The sequence below is a fragment of the Rhyacophila brunnea genome, unplaced genomic scaffold (assembly GCF_057557595.1).
Source record: "Rhyacophila brunnea isolate RB1 unplaced genomic scaffold, BYU_Rbru_1.0 scaffold_15, whole genome shotgun sequence".
In the NCBI taxonomy this organism is placed as follows: Eukaryota; Metazoa; Arthropoda; class Insecta; order Trichoptera; family Rhyacophilidae; genus Rhyacophila; species Rhyacophila brunnea.
The window spans coordinates 7,448,422-7,472,945 of record NW_028232806.1 but is presented as its reverse complement, the minus strand read 5'-3'; the positions used below and the strand labels follow the sequence as shown (position 1 = coordinate 7,472,945).

Sequence of the window (24,524 nt, the reverse complement as noted above, 5' to 3'; positions counted from 1 at the left end):
CTTTCAATTTATGAAATGTAGGTAGAAATATTACTTAATTTCAGAATAGACAATTAATATTATCAGCAGAGCAGGCGAAAAAAAACATTTCTTCCTTTATTTCCCACCACCAAGCACTGCATGACCTGTCTACATCCACGGGACTTTACTGCTCTATTAGGTTGTACAATAGAACATAATATTAATAAGATAGAAATGCGAAATCCAGTCATCATTGATCAATACTTTGAAGCAGTGGCGAAGGGTGGAGGTAGGCTGTTAAGATCCGCCATAAATTTTGCACACTAAACTTTGTCAGTCTGATGTATGTTGGCTGTTAAGATTCGACATAAATAGTGCACACTAAAATTTATCAGTCATACTTATTTGTTTTCGTTGAACTAAGTATACAAATTGCAGATGGTGTTGGTTAGTTTTTAAAATTCAATTAAACCATGCGAAACCAAGCCATAATAGATAATAGTCAAAAAATACTCGTCTATCTATAAAATATCTAAAATTATGCAATTAAATCATACCTTACTTTAAATATTTTATAGATAGAATAATATTTTTATCCATTATAGTTTGGTTTATTCAGGCCTTATGCATTTAAAAACAATGAACCAACAATATGTGTAATATGTATTCTTTATTCAACGAAAACAAATAAGTATGAATTAAAAAATGTGCACAATTTTGTCGTAGATTTGGCTTAGGCAGGGTTTAATTGATTTTTAAAAACTAACCAATACCAACTGTAAATTCTGGTCTTAGTTCAATATAAACAAAAACGTATGACTAAAAAAGTGTAATGTGTAGGTACTATTTATGGCGGATCTTAACAGCCTACCTCCACTCTTCGCTACTGCTTTGAAGCTTAGTTTAGTTTGGCCTGTGAATATCCTCAAATATTGAATGCGCGTTTGCTCTCCGTGACAAAAAATAATCCATATTGTGATATAAACGTAAATATGTACGTATTATTTATAACCACCTACAATTATTTTTAATTTGTACGCATTGGTTGGCAGTGTTTTAATGAATATAATATTTTAAACGATATGTGATTTTTGACCTGTCATAACAGCTAGACCAGGGGAGGGCAAACTGCGGCCCGCCGGGTATTTTTTTGCGGCCCGCCATCATCAATTGTACTTCTGATTACAAATAGGTTTTTTTATGATTTTTTAAAAAATATTGAAAATAGATTAAAATTTGAAGAATTTGTTGTTTCGTTAAGGGGGGACATGCTCGTCGAAGGTCAAAATTGAGTTTTTATTGTATTTTCAAACCATGATCCTGGACACTCCTTAAACGTTGTAGATAATCTATTTATATAATTTTGAAGCCTTATTATCCTTTATAGTTATTTTAAACATTTAATGACTGCATACAGTATTTTTGTTACATAAAATAGTATTCTTTTAAACGTCTCGCTCTAATGTTTTAGAATATAGTCATATTTCGGTACATGAATGTACAGTGGTGTTAAGATTTTTTACGTTTATTAATTTTTGAATTTGAATGGTCAAAGACATAGCTTATAATAAGTATCTTTAGAATCATCTTCAAATGTGTTAATCTTGCCGATTTTTTGAATAATAAAATGCCTAATTCTTGTCAAATTTGGGATCACAGAGATTATCAATATAATTTTTTATCGTGAATATTTTACAAAAATTATCTCGTAATAAATTATACTGATGGTTTTATAAATGCGTTTAAAAAATAATAAGTGTAAAAAAGCTTAACACCACTGCACATTTATGTACTGAAATATGACTATATTCTAAAACATTAGAGCGAGAGGTTTAAAAGAATACTATTTTATGTAACAAAAATACTTTATGCAGTCATCAAATGTTTAAAATAACTATAAAAGATAATAAGGCTTCAAAATTATATAAATAGATTATCTACAACGTTTAAGGAGTGTCCAGGATCATGGTTTGAAAATACAATAAAAACTCAATTTTGACCTACGACGAGCACGTGGGCCGTTAATGTATTATCTCAGTACGTCTTCCTTGCGTCTCGTCTCACACTATGTATTAACTATTTTCTATGTTGAACATCGTGACACATTTAAATACTTTTAACTCTGCGTTGCAAGGAAAAAAATATATGCCCATGATATGGTAAAAAGTTTGAATGGATTTCAAATAAAACTCAAGTTATTCCTTCGACAAATATCGAATAACAACGTGGACCACTTTCCAACTTTGAAGTTGCTAGAGTATAAATTTGAAGAATATGGAAAAATTATTAAAGCTCTGAATGACGATTTTTTACAAAGATTTGGTGACTTCCGAAAAATTGAGACAAGCTTAGCAACAGTACGCGATCCATTTTCAATAGATATTGATAGTGTACGACAGAGCTACAACTTGAGATTATTGATCTGCAGTGTGACACTGATTTAAGAGAATTGCATCGTCGTGAAGAAATCTCCAAATTTTACAATGCCCTTAATTCAGACAAATTCGACCAACTTAAAGATTATGCAAAAAAAATGTCCGTTATTTTTGGATCAACCTATACCTATATGTGAACAACATTTTCGATCATGAACCTCAATAAAAATTATTTACGATCAAATATCTCCGATGCCCATTTACAAGCAGTTTTGAAAATATCAACTACAAAATTAACACCTGAATTTGACTTTGAACACTTTCATTCTTTTCATTAATTTTTTTGTAATGTTTATTTTTCGTGATAATAAATAGTGTATAATTATCTAAAAATGGTATTTTACTTGCGGTCCTCCGCTCATTTTGAATTCTTGAATTTGGCCCTCCATCCAAAAAGTTTGCCCGCCCCTGAGCTAGACTAAACCATTAATAATTGGGTAGATAGTTGCAAAATGAAAAAAAAGCATATAACTTTGGGCGGACGTGCTCAGCGTGGGTCAAAATGGAGCTTGGAGCTACCTAACCGATTTTTTTTTAAAACGGTACATGTTCAAACCCGCGCGTTAACATCATTTTACTCCCTACTTCAATTATAGTTTGTCAATTTATAGCTACGGCCGTATGTTGTAGCTTAACCACTGGGGAATGCCAAAAGAAATGGCGTATTTCAAAAAAACACTACCTTATTCTTAGGTCAATAATTATTATAAAGCAATCATTATTCGTAGGATGTTTATCACACTTCAATGGTCAAAGACATAGCTTATAATGAGTATCTTTAGAATTATCTTCAAATGTGTTAATCGTATAATTTTGAAGTCTTATGATCCTTTATATTTATTTTAAACAGTTGATGACTGCATAAAGTATTTTTATTACATAAAATAGTATTCTTAAACCTCTCGCTCTAATGTTTCAATGTGTAAATCTTGCCCATTTTTTGAATAATATAATGCCCAATTCTTGTCAAATTTGGGATCACAGAGATTATCAATATAATTTTTTATCGTAAATATTTCACTATAATAATGTCAATATAAATTATACTGATTGTTTTATAAATGCGTTTAAATATTGATAAACGTAAAAAATCTTAACACCACTGCACATTTATGTACTGAAATATAACTATATTCTAAAACATTAGAGCGAGAGGTTTAAAAGAATACTGTTTTATGTAATAAAAATACTTTATGCAGTCATCAAATGTTTAAAATAAATATAAAGGATAATAAGGCTTCAAAATTATATGAATAGATTATCTACAACGTTTAAGGTATGTCCAGGATCATGCTTTGAAAATAGAACAAAAGCTCCATTTTGACCTACGCTGAGCATGTCCCCCCTTAACATAAAAATGGTTGTTTACGAACCGGATAAAATTCGTCCATATGAATCTTATGTCCAGGGTTTGATCCAATTGGTATTGTGTCTATGAGGTCTTCAACGTCCATATAGGGGCGCAAGATTTGAAGGGCGAGCGCTATATCGTCCTGAAATAAAAGTTTCAACGAGTAGATTTAAAAAAAACATATTATCACTCTTTCATTTAATATGGTAGGTAGGATGTGTGAAGGTCTATTTTAGGAATTAGATATATAGGTAATATGTACCTATTTATAATGTGTCTTTGGTACGAGTGCAGCTCCACTGAACTGTTCCGGGTAGCAGACGACAAAGATAAGACCGCCTTGATGGTGGCCGACCTCCGCTAGGGGATGTTACAATAAGAAGAAGAAATGTCTTTCTGAGTTTTCTCCCTATGAGCTGCAGGTTCAATATTTTATACCTTATAACCGTTTCTACTGATACTAATTATCTTAATAATTATAGTGTCTGGAAATTTGTACGTATTCAGTTCGCCGTATCACACTTCACGGTTAAATGTTGTATCGGAAATATATGGTCGTATATTACAGACCGTCCAACCTCTTTGGGTCGTATAGTACTGAGATAAAATTCATGTCTAAATAAAACACGGTTTTTGTCAGTTTACAGGAAGCCAGCGGCAAACAAATTTTTAAAATAGCCGATATACTTGATTAATTGTTAAGTTAGGTTAGGATCTAATAAAATTGGAACATTATTGTCTGCAATGCTTCACGAACAACGCGTAAGCTTTTCGTCTTTTTCCGATAAGAAAGCCCACGGTGAACTGTGCTACGGTGAAATGTATTACGTACAATTTACACGTAACCAAAACTGTTAATTATATCTGCATTCCAATTTTTATCGCTAGACTCAAAATATGGAGTGTCTGGGTATGGATAATGTATTTGAAAAAGTGCGATATTCCGTGGTTGAAGCGTTGAGAAACTATAAGTAGTAGGCGGGGTAAATGTGAAACCTGGCATTTTTTGTTAATCCCACCCCCTCCCTCCGTCTTTAAATCAATAAAAAATCTTATTGAGACTTTTCAAAATGATCCCCAAAACGTTTTTCTGTGTGGTTCGTAATATGTATTGCATTAATTAAGTATTTTGTTTTTTGTTTATGGGGGACGGTTCAGACTAAACATCTCATGATAGATCATAGAAATATAATTTTTATTTCATATCACACACAAACAAACATTACCAGATAGCAGTACAACCTGTCAACATTTTCAAACGCCTTCCCTGTGTCCCTTTCTCTCATACTTTTAAGTATATGTTTTGTCTTGCTGTATGTACCTAATTGTTCTGGTATTTTCACTCAATCAATTATGTTCCATAAACTGCTACATCAGCCTGGCGGAGTCTTTGCAGAGTCTCCTGATTTTGCGGAGCACGCCATCGTTGAGTTTATTTGTCAAGCGGCAACACTTATCTAATAATTCTCCCTCATCCATAATGTTTATATTTCTTGATTGATTGTGTTTGCTGCCTAAGGTTACAGTTGGTTAGAGCACATTATCCATTTTTAATTAGGTACCCTTAGATATATCTCTTGGATAACACATTAATATCTCGATATACTGTTACTGAACTGTGAGCATCAGCTGTCAAAACTATTATGAGAGTGTCATTTGTTTTTTTTTTCACAGTTCAAATAAGCGATTCTTCCGATTTTTAAATTTAGAATTTATGTTTATGTACAGACCTATAAACTTATCCGTAGAATGGCCAAAAATGGAACTACGAACTACCATAGGGCGCCATTTTAAAAATTTCATTCGAATGTCAGATTTTGTCCAGTTATGAGTCTTGATTAGGTAGTTTTCGACAGTGGCTCCCCCATCCCATTCTTCAGATAAGTTTGTAGGTCTTGTATGTTAAATACATCTTCTCTCTGTCCCTCTTACACATTTTCATATGCTTTCTCACATGCGTTACAGATAATTTTAGAGAAATAGATAAATAATATATCCCTATTTATCATACAGTAGTTACATAAAGTATATTATACTTCAGTGGCGAAGGGTAGAGGTAGGCTGGTAAGATCTGACATAAAAGTGCTCACTAAACATTGTCAGTCAAACGTATATGTTTTCATTAAACTAAGACTACAGTCTGTAGATAGTGTTTGTTAGTTTTTAAAATTCCATAATTAAACCCTGCCTAATACAAGCTATAGTAGATAATAGTGAAAAAATATTTGTCGATCTGTAAATATCTTAAATTATGCCATTTCGTACATAATTTTAGATTCGATTATGGTTTGGTTAAGCCTCAATTACATTGAGCTTCTTTACGAGCTGTTTATTGGCGAATTTACAATCTGCCTGTAAAGTCGCCCAGTGTAATCATCGAATAAGCTAATAAGCAGGTTGTAAACACTCTACCGATAAAAGTTGAAAGCCGGTCAACTTTACACGCTACACGCCGGCGTGTGGGCCTACTGCGTCTGCGCAGTAGAGCGCAGTACCAACCTCCCGGTAAAAAAACGAACTACGTTCCGTCAAAATACTCGCTGGCCTATGGCTTCTCAGCGAATGGAAAGTTTTGTGTGTAATCATCAAATCGCAGTAGCTGTATCGCCCGCTTTTAAATTCGCAAATAAACAGCTCGTAAAAAAGCTCAATGTAATTGACGCATTAGGCAGGACTTAATGAATTTTAAAAAGACTAACCAACACTATGTAATATGTACTTTAAATTCAACAAAAACAAATAAGTACGACTGAAAAAGTGTGCATTATATTTTTCGGATTACCCAAAACATACTTAAAACTATTACAGTTTGGTTGGGCGAGATTTGATTGCATTTTAAAAATTGACTAGCTTCATCTACAAATTGCATCCTTAGTTCAATGAAAACAAATAAGTATGACTGACAAATGTGCACTATTTATGTCGAAATTTTAATAGCCTACCTCCACCCTTCGCCTCTGATATGATCATGATAACGCGCGTGTTTGAACATGCACCGTTTAAAAAAAAAGTTTTTTTTTCGGTTAGGTACATGATCAAACACGCGCGTTAACATCATTTTACTCCCTACTTCAATTATAGTTTGTCAATTTATGGCTACGGCCGTATGTTGTAGCTTAACTACTAGAGAATGCCAAAAGAAATGGCGTATTTCAAAAAAAAAAAAAACTACCTTATTCTTAGGTCAATAATTATTATAAAGCAGTAATTATTCGTAGGATGTTTATCACACTTGAATGGTCAAAGACATAGCTTATAATAAGTATATTTAGAATTATCTTCAAATGTGGTAATCTTGCCCATTTTTTGAATAATAAAATGCCTAATTCTTGTCAAATTTGGGATCACAGAGATTATCAATATAAATTTTTATCGTAAATATTTCACTATAATAATGTCGACATAAATTATACTTATGGTTTTATAAATGCATTTGAAAAATAATAAATGTAAAAAATCTTAACACCACTGCACATTTATGTACTGAAATATGACTATATTCTAAAACATTAGAGCGAGAGGTTTAAAAGAATACTATTTTATGTAATAAAAATACTTTATGCAGTCATCAAATGTTTAAAATAAATATAAAGGATAATAAGGCTTCAAAATTATATAAATAGATTGTCTACAACCTTTAAGAAATGTCCAGGATCATGCTTTGAAAATAGAATAAAAGCTCCATTTTGACCTACGTTTAGCATGTCCCCCCTTTAAGTACGCAGAGATGTGAGGCACTCACAAGTTTGGAGGCATTAGCATTATGATGGCATCGTCTGTTTTATGGAAAACCGTCATTGATTTCATAGATTGTAATGATCACATCTCCCGCCTCTAATCAATACATGACCTGCCTACCCCCATAGAACGCCATTAGTATTATCATTGTTCTGTTGACTCAGTCCATTACCTGGCCATGCCTAATCATGTGCTCCGTCAAATCTGCACCGAGGAGTTCCTCTTTGGCTGTCATCCTGATCCTCCTGAAGAGGCTGATAGTCCAGAGGAGGAAAGCGGTGCTGGCCAAGCCCCAAGCCGCGAGGAGCAGTGCCGTCAGGCTTTGGACTCCTAACAGGTACCAGCCGCCTCCTGCAATATTATTTAGCAACGGTCCAATATTTTTAATACGACAAATTGACAGTTCGGCCAAAATATATGGTAGCGTAAAGCGAAAGGTCGATAGGAGAGGGTGAGGTTTGACAAGACCTTCATCTGAGTGTATCGACGAATGCTATGAATAGTTTTCGAAAAGGTAAGTATTATACCATTATTTCAACGATATGGTTGGTACCTAGGAACCTTAAATTTGAAAAAAAGACAGTTTAATTGTGATTTTTTTCTACCGTAAGTATTGAAATTCCATTGCGATAAACTAGCAAGGTATTTATCCTAGCACAATCGTAACAAGTCGATTGTATTAAACTATTAGTCCAATGACCCTTGCTATTATGTAGCTAACTACCCTCTGTAAACAACTGGCACCGCACTTCACTAAATAGGTACGAATTATTCAGAAAAATCTCGAAGAAAACAATTTTTTAACCCATTTTTCAGGATCACTTAAAAAGGCACACTGATTACTAAAATTGATATAACTCATTTATTATTCATTTAATTCAAATAAATCGTTTAAATGTTTACAAATAGGTACTAAATTATTATATTATTTATTTATATTTTTAAATTAACTTTGTATATCAGTGGAATCAAGAAAACATGTCAAATATAGTTTTTTTTAGCCCTTATGAACAAAAATCCACGATAGAAGTAAATGGTAAAAGAAAGATATACTAAAACTGCGGCTAAAGGTAATATTCATTATTTTGACAATTTTAAATAAAAATAGATTTTATAAATCAAATAATCCGGGAATGGGATGACTGGACGCCAGGACAATTGGACGCCGCACTGTCGTAGACACGTATACAGAACGTAGACGAGAAATTTGAATCAGTTTCTATCTACTAATTAGTAGTTTTAATTTATTTTACTCTTAACACAATGTTTTGTTATTGCGGAATGAGAATTACCATGCCTAAGGCTTTATATAAAATAAAAACTCTTTTTTCTTTGTAACTCAAACATATGCACGATTAAATCATTATTTACGTGTGCATATTTAAATGCTCAACAACTATTAAATCATAATATAATAATTCAAATATAAATAATAATGTTGAATTTTTTTTTTAAAGTACCTATAAGTACCTAACGTCTATTTAATTTCGAATTGCGTGGCGTCCAGTTGTCTCAGCGCCAAATCGTCCTAGACCCAATAATCCTGTGTACGACTGTGCAAGTGTGAATTATTTCCCAAGCAATCTCTAATAATTAACACCACCACCCACTGGACCAGCAATTGATTTTTCAAATATTATTTTTAATTAATTAATAACATCCAACCTTTAAAAAGTCCACTCCTTCCTCTTGTGGTGTCCAAAGGTTCAGGGTTATCAGCGAATAGTCCAACAGCTACAACACCTGGTATCAGAAAAAAATGTTCGATAGCATCATTAAAATCTATTAAAGTCACAGGTCGGCCTCAAGGAACACGGGCGCCCACCTACGAAAACCTAAAAGGCCGCTCCAGCCAAACAAAAAAGTCACATCATTTTATTCGTTATAATATATATTATATTAAAATACATTAATATAAGGCAAACCCATGAGAATATTGGTTAGCATGGAGGGCGGTGCAAAATAATATTGTTTTACCTGATTTATTCTTATTTGTCCAGTGGTTCTTTGTCCGGTACAAATCTTCCAATCGATTTTTAATTAAATTCCCGACTAGCTAGACATTTGAAACTTTTAGAATATATCAGAACACGAATGCCAATGCATTTTTTAAATACTTTTAGCCATCTTTAACTAGAATTGAATTCATTTTCAGTTAATTCTGTTTTGTATGAAAAGTTATTTCGACACCATTATTGGTTGCTAAGCGGATGGTCCTAGATACTTGCGTTACTGTGGAAATCAAAATGACATTTCAGTAGTAATGCTATCAAGTACAATTTTTTTTTTGATCCTTTAACTGATAATCTCTGTGATCCCAAATTTGACAAGAATTAGGCATTTTATTATTCAAAAAATCGGCAAGATTAACACATTTGAAGATGATTCTAAAGATACTTATTATAAGCTATGTCTTTGACCATTCAAGTGTGATAAACATCTTATGAATAATGATTGCTTTATAATAATTATTGACCTAAGAATAAGGTAGTGTTTTTTTGAAATACGCCATTTCTTTTGTCATTCCCCAGTGGTTAAGCTACAACATACGGCCGTAGCCATAAATTGACAAACTATAATTGAAGTAGTGAGTAAAATGATATTGACGCGCGTGTTTGAACATAGGGGAACACATGTAGGGAATGACAAAAGAAATGGCGTATTTCAAAAAAATACTACCTTATTCTTAGGTCAATAATTATTATAAAGCAATCATTATTCATAAGATGTTTATCAAACTTGAATGGTCAAAGACATAGCTTATAATAAGTATCTTTAGAATTATCTTCAAATGTGTTAATCTTGCCGATTTTTTGGATAATAAAATGCCTAATTCTTTCAAATTTGGGATCACAGAGATTATCAATATAATTTTTTATCGTGAATATTTTACAAAAATTATCTCGTAATAAATTATACTAATGGTTTCATAAATGCCTTTAAAAATTAATAAACGTAAAAAATCTTAACACCACTACACAGTTATGTACCGAAATATGACTATATTCTAAAACATTAGAGCGATAGGTTTAAAAGAATACTATTTTATGTAACAAAAATACTTTATGCAGTCATCAAATGTTTAAAATAACTATAAAGGATAATAAGGCTTCAAAATTATATAAATAGAGTGTCCAGGATCACGGTTTGAAAATACAATAAAAACTCAATTTTGACCTTCGACGAGCATGTCCCCCCTTAAGTTTATATGATTCAACAGAAAATTTAAAAATGTTCCATATAAAAAGTTATTTTTATCTTGTAATTATTTAATTATATTTGAGAATGTAGGAAATAAGTAAGTAGGCATATTTGTTATGAATTGGCTAAATCAGTTGTTTTTCGTTTGGTCCATGGGTTAAACATATTATGTTATATAAATTAATGTCAAATTATATATTTCAGTTCAATTCAATGACGATAATGTCATTGGTTCAATTAGAACATTACTTCATGACCCCCACATCCTGAATCGGGCCCTCAGGCCAGGATCTATGATGGCTCCCATACCTATCGCTAAGTTAAAATAAATGGTTTCAGCAAAACCCCAGGGTTAAGGGTATTCCGTGTAATTTTAACGATTTTGAAACAAATCTAGTTGGTTTATTGAGTTATCAGCACTCATATTATTATGAAGCACTAATATAAGTCATATTAATAATTGAACAATATAAGTGAACTCATTAAAAACATGATTACACGTGAATTGCCATTTAATTATGTAATAATATATGTTTTTCAAATGTTATTAATTATTAAGGAAAATAGCGCCACGGGCGACTTTTTTTACTATTGGCGCAAATTTGAGGTATGTGTTTTATCACTTAACTGGTCGATCAGCCACGATGGGGCCCCAGGCTAGAACCCTGTCAGCCCCCCCTTGAGGGGGCCATGCATCACTAAATCTCCAGAAAATAATCGAACGAACTAAAAAAAATGCACGAGTATAAAAAATGACCATTCGGTCAAATGCTCCACACACATTGCGTCATTTGGTCTCAATGCTATACTGTTATCTATTACCGGCACAAACTCTCACTGGGATAATAGATATAATATGGCGATCTACATTTATAAAATGTACATATTGTAACCAATACAACACGTACAAACACACACATTTATGGAGTTATTTCAATGGAATAGCTACCATAGCAAATTCTTAGCCTGTAAATATTCATACCCCATATCCCGCAGAATCCATGAACTGAAGATGCTCCAACGGGGTCATCCACTCCCATTAAATTGACTAACGGCATCGTCAGGCAAGCAATGGCACCTCCAATTATACCAATTAATACCGCTTCCCAAGAATGATACAGGAAACATCCAGCTGCAACCAAATACGAATACACATAAACTATATATTGTGAAACATATAATTTTTGTATACTGCCATTAACATACTACTATTAACATTGTCACATACTATTATTTGGTTTAAGTCATGGGCGGCCAACCTTTCAGCAGCCGGGCCTGATTCTAAAAATGAGATTTCCTACCGGGCCGCAACACTGATTTTTTTATAATACAAAACAAAAAAGGAATATATATTTTATATATTAATAAAATAAAACAAAAATCAGAATGAAACATAATTATTAGATTAGACTTTTTTTAAATAATAAAAAATAAACAAAATAATATAAAAATAATAAATTTTAGTGAGAAGTTTTATTTTGTGTGGCAGAACTAAGTGCATCAATATCGATATCGAGTGAGGTTGTTCCTACATGCAAACAGTTTTCCAAATGCAAATCAGTGATTCGTGTTCTCACTCGGGATTTGATATGCTTCATCCGACTAAAAAGCTGTTCACACGTGTAAGTGTTTCCAAATAGCGAAGTCATCATTAGAGCATGTTTGTAAAATGCAGGATATTTCTCCTTGTCCAAATATGTTTTGTAAAACTCTTCCAAACCAACCTGATGGAATTTCTTCTTTAACTGTTCATCGCAACATAGTTCACAATATTCCATTTGTAAATTTCCCGGTAATAAATTCACGTCTACAGAGAATGGCGTAACAAATGCAGCAAAAAGCACACGGTGCTTTTTAAAATCTTGAGCCAATATCGAAACTCAATTTGCGAAATTAGCACATCTAGCGGTAGCATTTGATATTATTTTTATTTTCTCACTGCTCCACGGACCACAAGTTGATACCCAGTGGGCCACTTGCGGCCCGCGGGCCGCGGGTTGGCCACCTTATTGATTTATTTTATATCGATGGATCTATATTAGCAAACTCCAGATTTGAGACGGCTGAAAGACGCTTCTTAGTTTGCCTTCACCGGACTCTTCAGTTTTTTGATCATTATAGCTCGCAGATAAAATGACAAACTGTGGAAACTCGTGATATTGCCGCTAATCGAAGGTTGGAGGGGGCGACGAAGAGCGTCCTCCAGATGGACGAACCAAACTATGACGTTGGTGGAAAAAAAATATAGTTTATTGTTTTATGTGGTATTTCAGAATTGGACGTATTTCTGCAAAAAAGATCCAACTCACACGTATAGTATTCTGATAAAAATCAATATTTGAGACAATTGATTTAAAAAATATGATGTGTGATTATTTAATTTAAACATGTGATGGGATACATGAATAAAATTTTATAATCAGACATCATGTTTGTAACTGCAGAATAATAAGCGATCAAATATCTATTATATCAAATTACTCTGTAGTAATATATTCCCAGCGAATCCATTTCCAGTAAACAACTTAGCTAGACCAGCAAGTCGATTGGCGAAATTAGAGACGGTGTATTATTACATAATATCACAGCACATTATACCATTACGGTGTATTAGCCGAATAATCAGTTTTCATAGTATTATATTTTCTTACGACTGTAATAACAAATAATATTTCTTTTCGCTACTCAATTTAAAACGCTTATTCTATAATTAGTCTAATATGATTATGTACCATAATTTAATGTTAATGTGTTACTTTTTATTGTATAAATAACGAAGAATAATTTATCTAGATGTCACTCGAATCCAAGTACTTAGCTCGTAACTATCATTGTATAATATACTATTGTACCGATACGCTGCTAATAAATCTCACCCTGCTACATCGTAGACTTCATTATCATCATCCTCAATCAACACATCGAACACCACACTAGTGACCCAACATGTTAAATCAATCTAAAGATAAATAATGAATTTTCTCAGAATTACACACGTGTGGGTTGGATTGTGTTTGCATAAATACGTACAATTATTGTTGCGCGATATGTTATTATAATTAAATGAAAGGTAAAGCCACATAGATAATAATTTTAAGTCAGCCGATGGCCGGAATAACACAATAGGCACAGTGCGCGCCTGCTAATCTGTATATAAATTCCGCCCGCTGCCTTTAATTTTTATTTCAATTGTCGAGTAAATCGTGGAGGTGTTTTACCAGAGACCAGCGGGGTTCATCCTCCCGGGAATGTTTATATACCGTGCGTAAAAAAGTTTCACTTCAACATAAATATCTACCTGTAATGGACACCAAAGCTCCAAGCACGCTGTTGATCAAGTCCATCAAATCCAGTTTTCCTTTGAAGCGACCCAAAGAATATCTGAAAGAGTAAACAAAGTGGATATCCTAATAATATTATGATAATTATATGCAACCAGCGGCGTTTTCTTTGGCACAAATGAAGTAATCAATTTGTCAGATGATTTAAAAAGGGCCTTGAAACGGTTCAAACCAGTTACATAATAATTATTAAGTTATAAGAAAATCTTAAAAAGATGCATATTACTTACAAATTAAATATAAAACATTACCCAAAGTCCCAAAGCATCACCAAATCCCTGCAACTAACATCAAAAGGGCCTATAACATAACAACTTGAACAGATAGGTTCTTTTGCAGAAAAAAAACCACTAATCACTGTCATCTTCGATTGGATTGGATAGAGAAGCAACCAAAAGAAATTTTTGAAATTCTTTATTTGAGGTTATGTGGATACAATTCGTGGATTTATTCAACTGGCTTTCTCTTAGGTATGCTAAAATACTGTAGGTAGTTTAAATGCTAGAAAATATCGATATTTGGCCACGTATTTTTTTCGACTTATAGGTACGTAGTGTAAATGAAAACTCTGCCATTCTTGTTGGTATTGATATCTTAGAAATTGGGAGCATCAGTTGTTTGTTCTACCAAGGTGCAGAACTAACCGGCCATTGGTGATGCCAATTGGGTGGGAAATAACTCTGATCAAGGTACTAAATCGTTTCGTATGTTGATATAATCCACCTACGTGAGGATGAGTATAGGTGGGCGTTGTATATAAATTAATAAAATAGGGTCCACTTAGCTCATTCGGTATGTTTCCATGCTTTATAATTTTTTATAATTTATGTACCCTAAGTATTTACTTTTCATACTGTTTTTTTGTGATACTGCATATATTTATTTATTCTTTATACTGTTTTAATATTATTTATTTGCTTTTAAATATCAAGTCGAGAACGTCTTAAATTTATAATTTATAATTTTCGTACGTAAAAATAAATAAATTTGAATTTGAATACATTGGTATTTTAAGTTGGTAGTTTGAATTGGTGGTTTTAATTTTTATTGCCAAATGGGAGGCCTAATAACTGTGTTCAATCAAATCGCTACGAATATTGACATATTCCACTTACGTGAGGTGAGTTTAGGTGACCTGTTTTATGAGTTTTTAAGATAGAGTCTACTTCTTAGACTATAGATACATCTAGACGCCACCCATTGCATTGCTAAATGAAGCTGCGTGCCGTGCGTTTGGTTTGTGGGCGAGCGAACGCATTCGTATACAAATGTTCGAGACCATAGACCATTTCGCTTGTGCTCCCCCAAAGTGCTCGCACTAGACGCTCAAAATTAAAATATATTTTTCTATTTTTTTACGTTATATAATATTTTTAAGGGGGGACATGCTCGTCGAAGGTCAAAATTGAGTTTTTATTGTATATTCAAACCATGATCCTGGACACTCCTTAAACGTTGTAGATGATCTATTTATATAAATTTGAAGCCTTATTATCCTTTATAGTTATTTTAAACATTTGATGACTGCATGAAGTATTTTTGTTACATAAAATAGTATTCTTTTAAACCTCTCGCTCTAATGTTTTAGAATATTGTCATATTTCAGTACATAAATGTGCAGTGGTGTTAAGATTTTTTACATTTATTATTTTTTAAATGCATTTATAAAACTATTAGTATAATTTATGTCGACATTATTATAGTGAAATATTTACGATAAAAAATTATATTGATAATCTCTGTGATCCCAAATTTGACAAGAATTAGGCATTTTATTATTCAAAAAATCGGCAAGATTAACACATTTCAAGATGATTCTAAAGATATTTATTATAAGCTATGTCTTTGACCATTCAAGTGTGATAAACATCTTATGAATAATGATTGCTTTATAATAATTATTGACCTAAGAATAAGGTAGTGTTTTTTTGAAATACGCCATTTCTTTTGTCATTCCCCAGTGGTTAAGCTACAACATACGGCCGTAGCGATAAATTGACAAACTATAATTGAAGTAGGGAGTAAAATGATATTAACGCGCGTGTTTGAACATGTACCGTTTAAAAAAAAATAAAAAAAATTCGGTTAAGTACATGTTCAAACACGCGCGTTAACATAATTTTACTCCCTACTTTAATTATAGTTTGTCATTTTATGGCTACGGCCGTATGTTGTAGCTTAACCACTAGGGAATGACAAAAGAAATGACGTATTTCAAAAAAACACTACCTTATTCTTAGGTCAATAATTATTATAAAGCAATCATTATTCATAAGATTTTTATCACACTTGAATGGTCAAAGACATAACTTATAATAAATATCTTTAGATTCATCTTCAAATGTGTTAATCTTGCCGATTTTTTGAATAATAAAATGCCTAATTCTTGTCAAATTTGGGATCACAGAGATTATCAAAATAATTTTTTATGGTGAATATTTTACAAAAATTATCTCGTAATAAATTATACTAATGGTTTTATAAATGCGTTTAAAAATTAATAAATTTAAAAAATCTTAACACCACTGCACAGTTCTGTACCGAAATATGACTATATTCTAAAACATTAGAGCGAGAGGTTTAAAAGAATACTATTTTATGTAACAAAAATACTTCATGCAGTCATCAAATGTTTAAAATAACTATAAAGGATAATAAGGCTTCAAAATTATATAAATAGATAATCTACAACGTTTAAGGAGTGTCCAGGATCATGGTTTGAAAATACAATAAAAACTCAATTTTGACCTTCGACGAGCATGTCCCCCCTTAAGCGATCAAAATGCAACCATTAGGTGAAAATATCCATAATTTAAGTTATTTTAAAGAAACACGGTCATTTGATATTAAAGTGTATAATAATATACAAATAAATTATCACGAACATGTATATACTTACCCATGAAACGTAATACCATCTTCTTGCTAATCAGTACGGCTACCACATTTTAATACAACACACAGAACCATCTTTTCTACTTAATTATCTAAAAATATTTACCACTGATTTTATGTTTAACACAAAAAATATCAATTTTGGCGGCTACACCTTAGCAAACCATCTCCCACATCTGTAAACCTTTTATCTTACTCTAGCGCGTGTCGCAGAGATTATAAGGGTGCCGTATACTTTCTCACTCGAACTTATGCATCGTTTTTGTTCAGGCCTTGGTCTACTTAGTTTACTCGGTGTGCTTCCATGTAGGCACCTTTTTTAACAAGTATTTTTATTATTAGTTAACACTGATTTTTTTATGTCATGTAATGAAGGTTTTGAACTTTTAAGTTGTCATGTTCATTATATATTATGCATAACAAATATCAAAACTCAAAATCGGTCAGTGGCACGCAGTGGCGCACCCAGGGGGGGGGGGGGGGGGCAAGGGGCCTTGGCACTCCCCAAAAATGAAAATTATCAGAATGATTTTAAATATTGAAATTGAAAGCCAATAAACTATATCTTTGGGCTTCAAAACAAAAACACGGCAAAAAAATAATTTGTAATAATTCTCCAGCACCCTTTTTCGAAAAATTTCTTAGATTTTAATTTCTAACACAAATGACACTATATAAATATAACTATATATAAAAAACACTAATGTCAGGTTTTTTTAGAAACCTAATCCCTAATGGAACTGTCAAAAAATTCTAGGTGTCCACCCTAATTCCGGAGTGGTGTAGGTCATGGCTGGGGAGGGCTGACAGGGCTCTAGTCTGGGGGCCAGGGCTGTGAGTGTAAGTGAGATAAGCATACATCAAAATCGTAAAAAAAGTCGCCTACGGCGCTATTATACTTCATGGTCATGAACATTTTCAATTACTTATATAATTGTGCAATATATTTTTTGAATATTATGTGTCAATACTCGACAGCTCCATTATTAAAGTAGATGTATTAAAAATCGCCAATAATTCACTGTATAAGTACCCTTAATTTGAACTAAAACACAATTTGAAAAACGTTAATGTAGTGTTTCACACGGCCTTTAATCTTAGCGGTAGGTAGGGGGGCCCCCAAATATCCTAGCCTGAGAGCCCGCTTCAGGATGTGGGGACCATGGTGTAGGTACACCGAGTGCAATAGACAAAAGACCGATAAACGAGAAATTAGGCCAATTCAGATTTCAAAAGCTGTCAATGATTATTACTACATTCTAAAAACTTTGTATGCTTATTAAAAAAATTATAAAATTTTACAGAAGTCCAAAAACGCCTCCACCGAAAGATCCAACCATCGTGATAACTGCGGCACGAGCAGCGTACTGCCACTTTGCACCACTCACCTGAAAAAAAACGTGATTCGTGATTAGAGAAAAGAATGAATTGTTTTGTCAACTTTTCAATGTCACGAAACTTCTTTTGAGGAACTGAACGGCTTTGTATATAATTAATTATTTACCTTTTCAACATGCCATCAAAACTTTAACAAAGGGAGCAAAACAAATCGATTTACGTATTCGTTGTTGTTGTAATTTGCAATGGAAAACAGGCTTTCATAATAAATAAAAATGTAACTTTTCGTAAAGATTAGGTAAGTACCTATTTGTATTGTAGGAATAATTACCTAATACCAAGTACCTAGGTACTTTAAGTATTCATTTTTCAACAATAACTGTGGTTAATTTAACACACCATTGAAATAATCTCAGAAAACGTACATAACATAACATTGGAAAAATTAAATTTGAACATAGGTAAAAAAAGATTTCGAGTTATAGGTAGGTACACATTTATATTTTTTATAAAAATCGTTATTTTTTAGAATAAATATAAAACCTATTAAAAATATGAATTAGTCAAAAATATCTTAGGTGCAACATAGAAAACTTAATAAACTAAATTTTAATAATAAATATGACCATAAAATATATGTAATAATAAAATGGGTTCCTTTGAAAAATTCACATTTTATAACATTTTTTTACAATTATTGTAAGTTTATCTTTGACTTTATATAAAAAATATTTTCTTTTTAATGTGTTCATATACATATTTATTAATTAATACAGTTGAAATTGTAAATTATCAAAAAATGTCTCAAATTGCAAGCTTCGTATTTTTTTCCGCTAGGTGCCTCTGGTAGGTAAAGACATCGCCTTAAGGCAGAGTGAAGCGGTACTAGAAACGCCTATTAACGGTATCACGAAATAAGCTATCAAATACAATTTACCGGAAATGTATGTTAAAAAGTGTTTTTTTTTAAATACCTAATTAATCAATTATTATAAAAAATAAAAACTGTAATAAAATGAGCATTTTAGCTTAGTAGGTACATGAAAGATTTCAATAACATTGATTTCTCTTGAAAGTAAAAATCTGTTTAGCTTGAAATTCTTTTTATTTATATCTAATCGAGCTACGATGTTGAAAATCAGCTCACGCATTATGGGTTTTTGTTAGAAAAAGTGAAGAATTGAATTAGTACCTACAATAATATTATTTGTAATGATATCAAACTCACGTACTCCATATGTGCTGCCAGAATTGAAGGCCAGCCAGCCCCACCAGAGTACGAACAGCCCCAGCACGGCGTTCACGGGTGACCCCGGGGGCAGAGGCTGTATTCCGTTTGAGTAGCGCCCCAAACGGGGGCCCAACATTGCGGCGGATGCAAATGCAGCGGAGCCACCTAAGTAAACAATTATTAAATAAATGTCTATGTAAATAATTAAAATGAAAAAATGGTGACATGGTTAAATCTTACCGATCAAATGCACAGGTCCGGACCCCGCGATGTCCACGGCCCCCATATTGTAAAGAAAGCCGTGCTCACCCCACACCCATCCGGCTGGGATACAATAAACAGCTGTGTTGAGGAAAGAAAATAAGCAGTAGGCTTTGAAGTCGCATCTGAAATAATCAATATCAATAATTATTGTAAATTCTTTCTACTGCGACAGGGTAGTGACGTCCCGTAAGGGTGTGCACTAAGCAACAGTTATATTCTATAGATATTCTTATTCTTCTTTGATGGCGCTATAGCTCAAGTTGAGCCCTGGCCTCCTCCACCGCCGTTCTCCAGCCGGAACGGTCCTCCACACGTCTTTTCCAGTACATGATTTTTAGCAGCTGGTTGGCATCTTTTGTAATGTTGTCACCCCATCGTGTGCGTGGCTTTCCCACTGGCCTTTTCCGCCCTGGGTTTCCTTCGAGGATCTTCTTCGGTATCCGTGACTCAGGCATGCGCTGGACATGGCCTGCGCAGTTCAGCCTCTGGAGTTTTATGAAGGTGGAGAGTTTTGAATCTTGGTATAAGCGGTATAGTTCCGTATTGTACCTAATTCTCCGCTCCCCACCATCATTCATGGGTCCGTATATCCGCCTCAGGATCTTTCTCTCAAAGCAGTCCACCATTTCAGCTGCTTTCATATTTAGCGTCCATGACTCGCACCCGTATGCAACGACTGTGCGTATGACGGTGTTATAGAGCCAGGTCTTAGTTTTTCTGTGGACATTTCTAGATTTGAATATGGGCAGCAATAGGAAGGATTCTATAGATATGGGCATGGCAAATTAACGAAGAAAGTAGATCATTACTATTGGATGTCTTTAACTCTGTGACGAACGCTGGTGTTTCAGTTGACGATGAGCCTTTTCAAATTATCATTTTTTCTTCTGTTTGTTTGATCAAAGAACGTCACAACTCTTTGGAGAGATATATTAGAGTCGGTCCGCCTCTTTGGTGTTCATTTAACGGTAACCGGACAAAACAAAACGTGACAAAACAGAACAGTGACAAAACAGAACATGGCAAAACAGAACAATGACAAAGCAGAACAGCCAGGGGAAAAATAAAACATTCATTTTTGTAAAATCTATTCATTAAAAATGCATTATTTTCAAAATAACGGTTTTGTAAAAAAAATGTATACTTATACACTATACTTACCTCATAAATAGGTGATGCTTTCCCTTAAAATTTTTTTTAAATATTAATTATTTATATTATAATATTTCGTTTATAAACACCTAGTAAGTATTTAATTAATAAATAGATACGACAAAAATGAATTGTTGTTTTTAATTTAATAAAACGCATTTTTTGTAGTACTTATTTCACTTTTAATCAATAGATTATGACCGGTTTCGTACGCCTCAGAAAGACATTTTCAACTGGAAATAAAAGAAAACAAAAATGAATGTTTTATTTTCCTCCTGGCTGTTCTATTTTGTCATGGAACCCAATTTGAAAAAAGATTTGATGTCCTGACGGAATAAAACGATTTGCATCTCTACGTTGAATGTGATATTCGGGACATTGCACACAGAACAGAGCAGAAACTTCAGCAGATGTATGGATCCTCACTCGGAAGAGAAGAGGTGATATGACAGCCGGTCTCAGTCAAAGCCTTGGCGATATTATTAAAAACAATACATTCGCTTCATACCTCTCCGCCATCGCTCCGCTGACAATAGTCGTAGCAGTCGTCGCAAAAGACAATTGAAAGAGGAACGCCGCAAAGAGCGGTCCCATGAACTCGTCTCCGACTGAAGGATCTATGAAGAATCCACCGACCCCAATGAACGGATTTGTCAGTGGTCCTTTGCCAAATGACATGCCGTAGCCAAACATCCAATAGGTAAGACCTGAAACAAATGATTTAAAATTAATAATTTTGAAAGGACGAATGTGGAAGCTAAATAATTGTCTACTAAATATCTAATTAGTTGATGTCTAGTAATAGTAATATTTAAATTGTTTCATATTATTGAAGTTATACAACACGTTCTCCTGAAGCAATACATTATAATATTATCTTGTAAACCTTTTATATACAAAACAACCCTTTTTCCTTTTTTCAGAAGAGAGTTAAACCGTTTAATTTTCGTTTTGAACGGAATGAAATTATAGATTTAAAAAAATATATTTCTTACAAAATGATATTGATTCTAGCGCATCTATTCTATACACAAGACTGCTTTCAGCCGCTACGGCATGTATCTAAGGTAGGTTTGTATCGAAGTATTAGCACTTATTGTAACAATTACAACTAACGTATTGTAATTGCTACAATATGTGCTAATACTTTGATACAAACCTACCCTAGTTAGCTGCCGTAGCGGCCGAAAGCAGTCTTGTGTATTGCGCAGGTATTTACGAGATTTGCAATTTTTCCGTCGTATAGACAGGAATTACGAGGTTTTGTGGATTGATTTTGATTATGTATGTACGAGAATCGTCGGTAATGAATATCTCAAATTGACCAAAATGAGATTTAATAGTTTTACTAGATAAAACTATCGATGTAGATTTGCCGCAAAATATATATTAATTTAGATAAAACTAAACACTGCAACAGACCACGAGGTCCAATGTCAAACACACATGCTTGAGAAAATTACTTTGATGTATTGTAACTTCACCGAGTACCGAACTCAGGAATTGGAATGATAAGCAAGTGCTTTGCGCATTGGATTACGAAGATCAACTAACCGTATAATATAGTGGTCTTCAAACTTTGTCGACTCACGGAACTCTTAGAATTATAGAGTTTATTCGGGGAATCCCATCCTTAGAAAAAGATATCTTAAAATAATTACAATTTTTTACACAATTTGTCAAAGTCTCGGTCTATTTGTCGTTTTTTTTTTGACTCGCGGAACCTCGGGATTCCGCGGAACACAATTTGAATACTACTGCTATATTAATATAACATGTAGAATTTAATTTAAGATTTTAAATATGTATATATATGGGTACGTTGAATTTTACCTCCTAAGACAATATCGACGACATTTTTCATCATGATGTTCACTTCATTCTTGATGGAGACACATCCTGACTCCAACATCCCGAAACCTATAACATACCAGCCAATATTACAATAAACCAAAACATATTAAAAAATTATATGAGGAAATAAATGCAGATCGGTACAAGGCACAAGACAGTATTTTTCATAGAGCTAAAGGGGCACGGTAATGTCTGACGCGTCGATTGCGGGATGGATTTTGGTCAATGGTACCATTCTTGTACCATTTATATTGGATAGTGAAAGTGTAAAAAGTGTGTAGGTACTGTTATATCCCGGAATTTAACACATTTTTAAAATACCCGATATACTGGATTATTTGTTAGGTTAACCTAACCAAACCTAACCTAACCCAACCTAACCTAACCTAAACTAACCCAAACTAACAAATAATCCAGTATATCGGGTATTTTAAAAATGTGTTTTCCGCTGTATTCCTCATAACCGAACAGTACCCTTTGAAATTTTTAAGAGAAAGCATTAAGGTGACGCATCAGTGAAACGCCAAATAATTTTCAACTGTACGCGCGACGAAATTTTGTACTCGCTTCGCATTCATAGAGAGAACGTTGAGTCAGACATACGTCACTTTGCTGCGTGATGGCGACGGGCCAATTAATTCTAAAATCGTGTAAAGATGACTAAAAACGTTACCTATTTACTTTAAAAAGAAAACATGTCAATGAATATATTATTATTGTTACTAATAGAATAATAAACAGAACGTAAAATGGACGTATGTTGGATTTATATGAGAAATAATATTTCGTTTGACAGGCGTCTTTTGCACCCGCGACCCGCAATCCGCACATCGCCTAGCAACGATCTTTTTAGACCGTGCCTCAACTAATGCATGGCCTTAAGCCGCGTGACCTCGCTGTAACACTTAATTCGTATTACATCACTCACCACTTACCACATAAGTAAGAGGAAGAGAAGGTGTGAATCCCTGCGCTTTAAAAAATACGTATTTTTCTCTTACAGCCACGCAGTAGGCTATGCGCAGTAAAGCAATAGTTCCATGATGAGTACAGAGTGCCCAAAAGAAGACCACATGTGTATTTCTCCTCATGTAGTCATCATCCAAATAATAATACCTACGTTTGTTTAAATTGATTAATGACAATGGGATAGTGTGGTGAGGCAGTTTTTATACTGAATATAATTGAAGTTATATAGCTATAGTCCCCGAATAATGGTCCCAGCGCCATAAAAATAAATGATAACCTTGACGTAGAGGAAGCTGGTATTCCCGAACCGTTGAATTTGGGGGTGCACAAGTTAACATTCTTACCGGTTTGCATAGTAAATATAATGAACGAAGAAGTCAATATCCAGTTAGTGTCTTCCACTTCAAGTTCATTGTCGTATCCGCCGGGGAGATGTATGACGCTGGCATTAGTCACGTTTCCCGACGAAAAGTACGGCACTTCCGGCGAAGGGGTCGCCATCTTGGCTAGGTTCTATAATAACACATGAAAATGTTATATACAATTTTCAACGATTTTCCTGGTTTTCTAAAAGGCGGTAAATGTATGAATATTGTGTGATAGTTAGGTAAACTTCAGTAAACAAACACAGTTAACTACCGTCTGTTGAATTATTTGCATACTAAAATTGGACATAATTATTTTGTCATATAATTTCAGTACCTGAACGTTCGAATGTCCTAATTCATTTTTTTTTCACTTTTCAATAATGAATCGTTAGATACACACAATCTGTGTATAGATAAATTTAATAA

At 33.4% G+C, this 24,524-nt stretch overlaps 1 protein-coding gene across 1 annotated transcript; it reads right to left on the bottom strand.

Moving 5' to 3' along the window:
• Window positions 1-3,742: 3,742 nt before the first annotated feature.
• On the bottom strand, window positions 3,743-24,231 carry Amt (Ammonium transporter). The gene is made up of 11 exons (XM_085943232.1): window positions 24,075-24,231; window positions 22,741-22,827; window positions 21,416-21,614; window positions 19,732-19,877; window positions 19,493-19,656; window positions 18,225-18,310; window positions 13,985-14,067; window positions 11,669-11,818; window positions 9,151-9,228; window positions 7,658-7,836; window positions 3,743-3,889 (listed from the first exon to the last, which is right to left on the bottom strand). The coding sequence occupies exons 1-11, from the start codon at window positions 24,229-24,231 to the stop codon at window positions 3,743-3,745; spliced, it is 1,476 nt and encodes a 491-aa protein (XP_085799358.1).
• Between the last annotated feature and the right edge of the window lie 293 nt (window positions 24,232-24,524).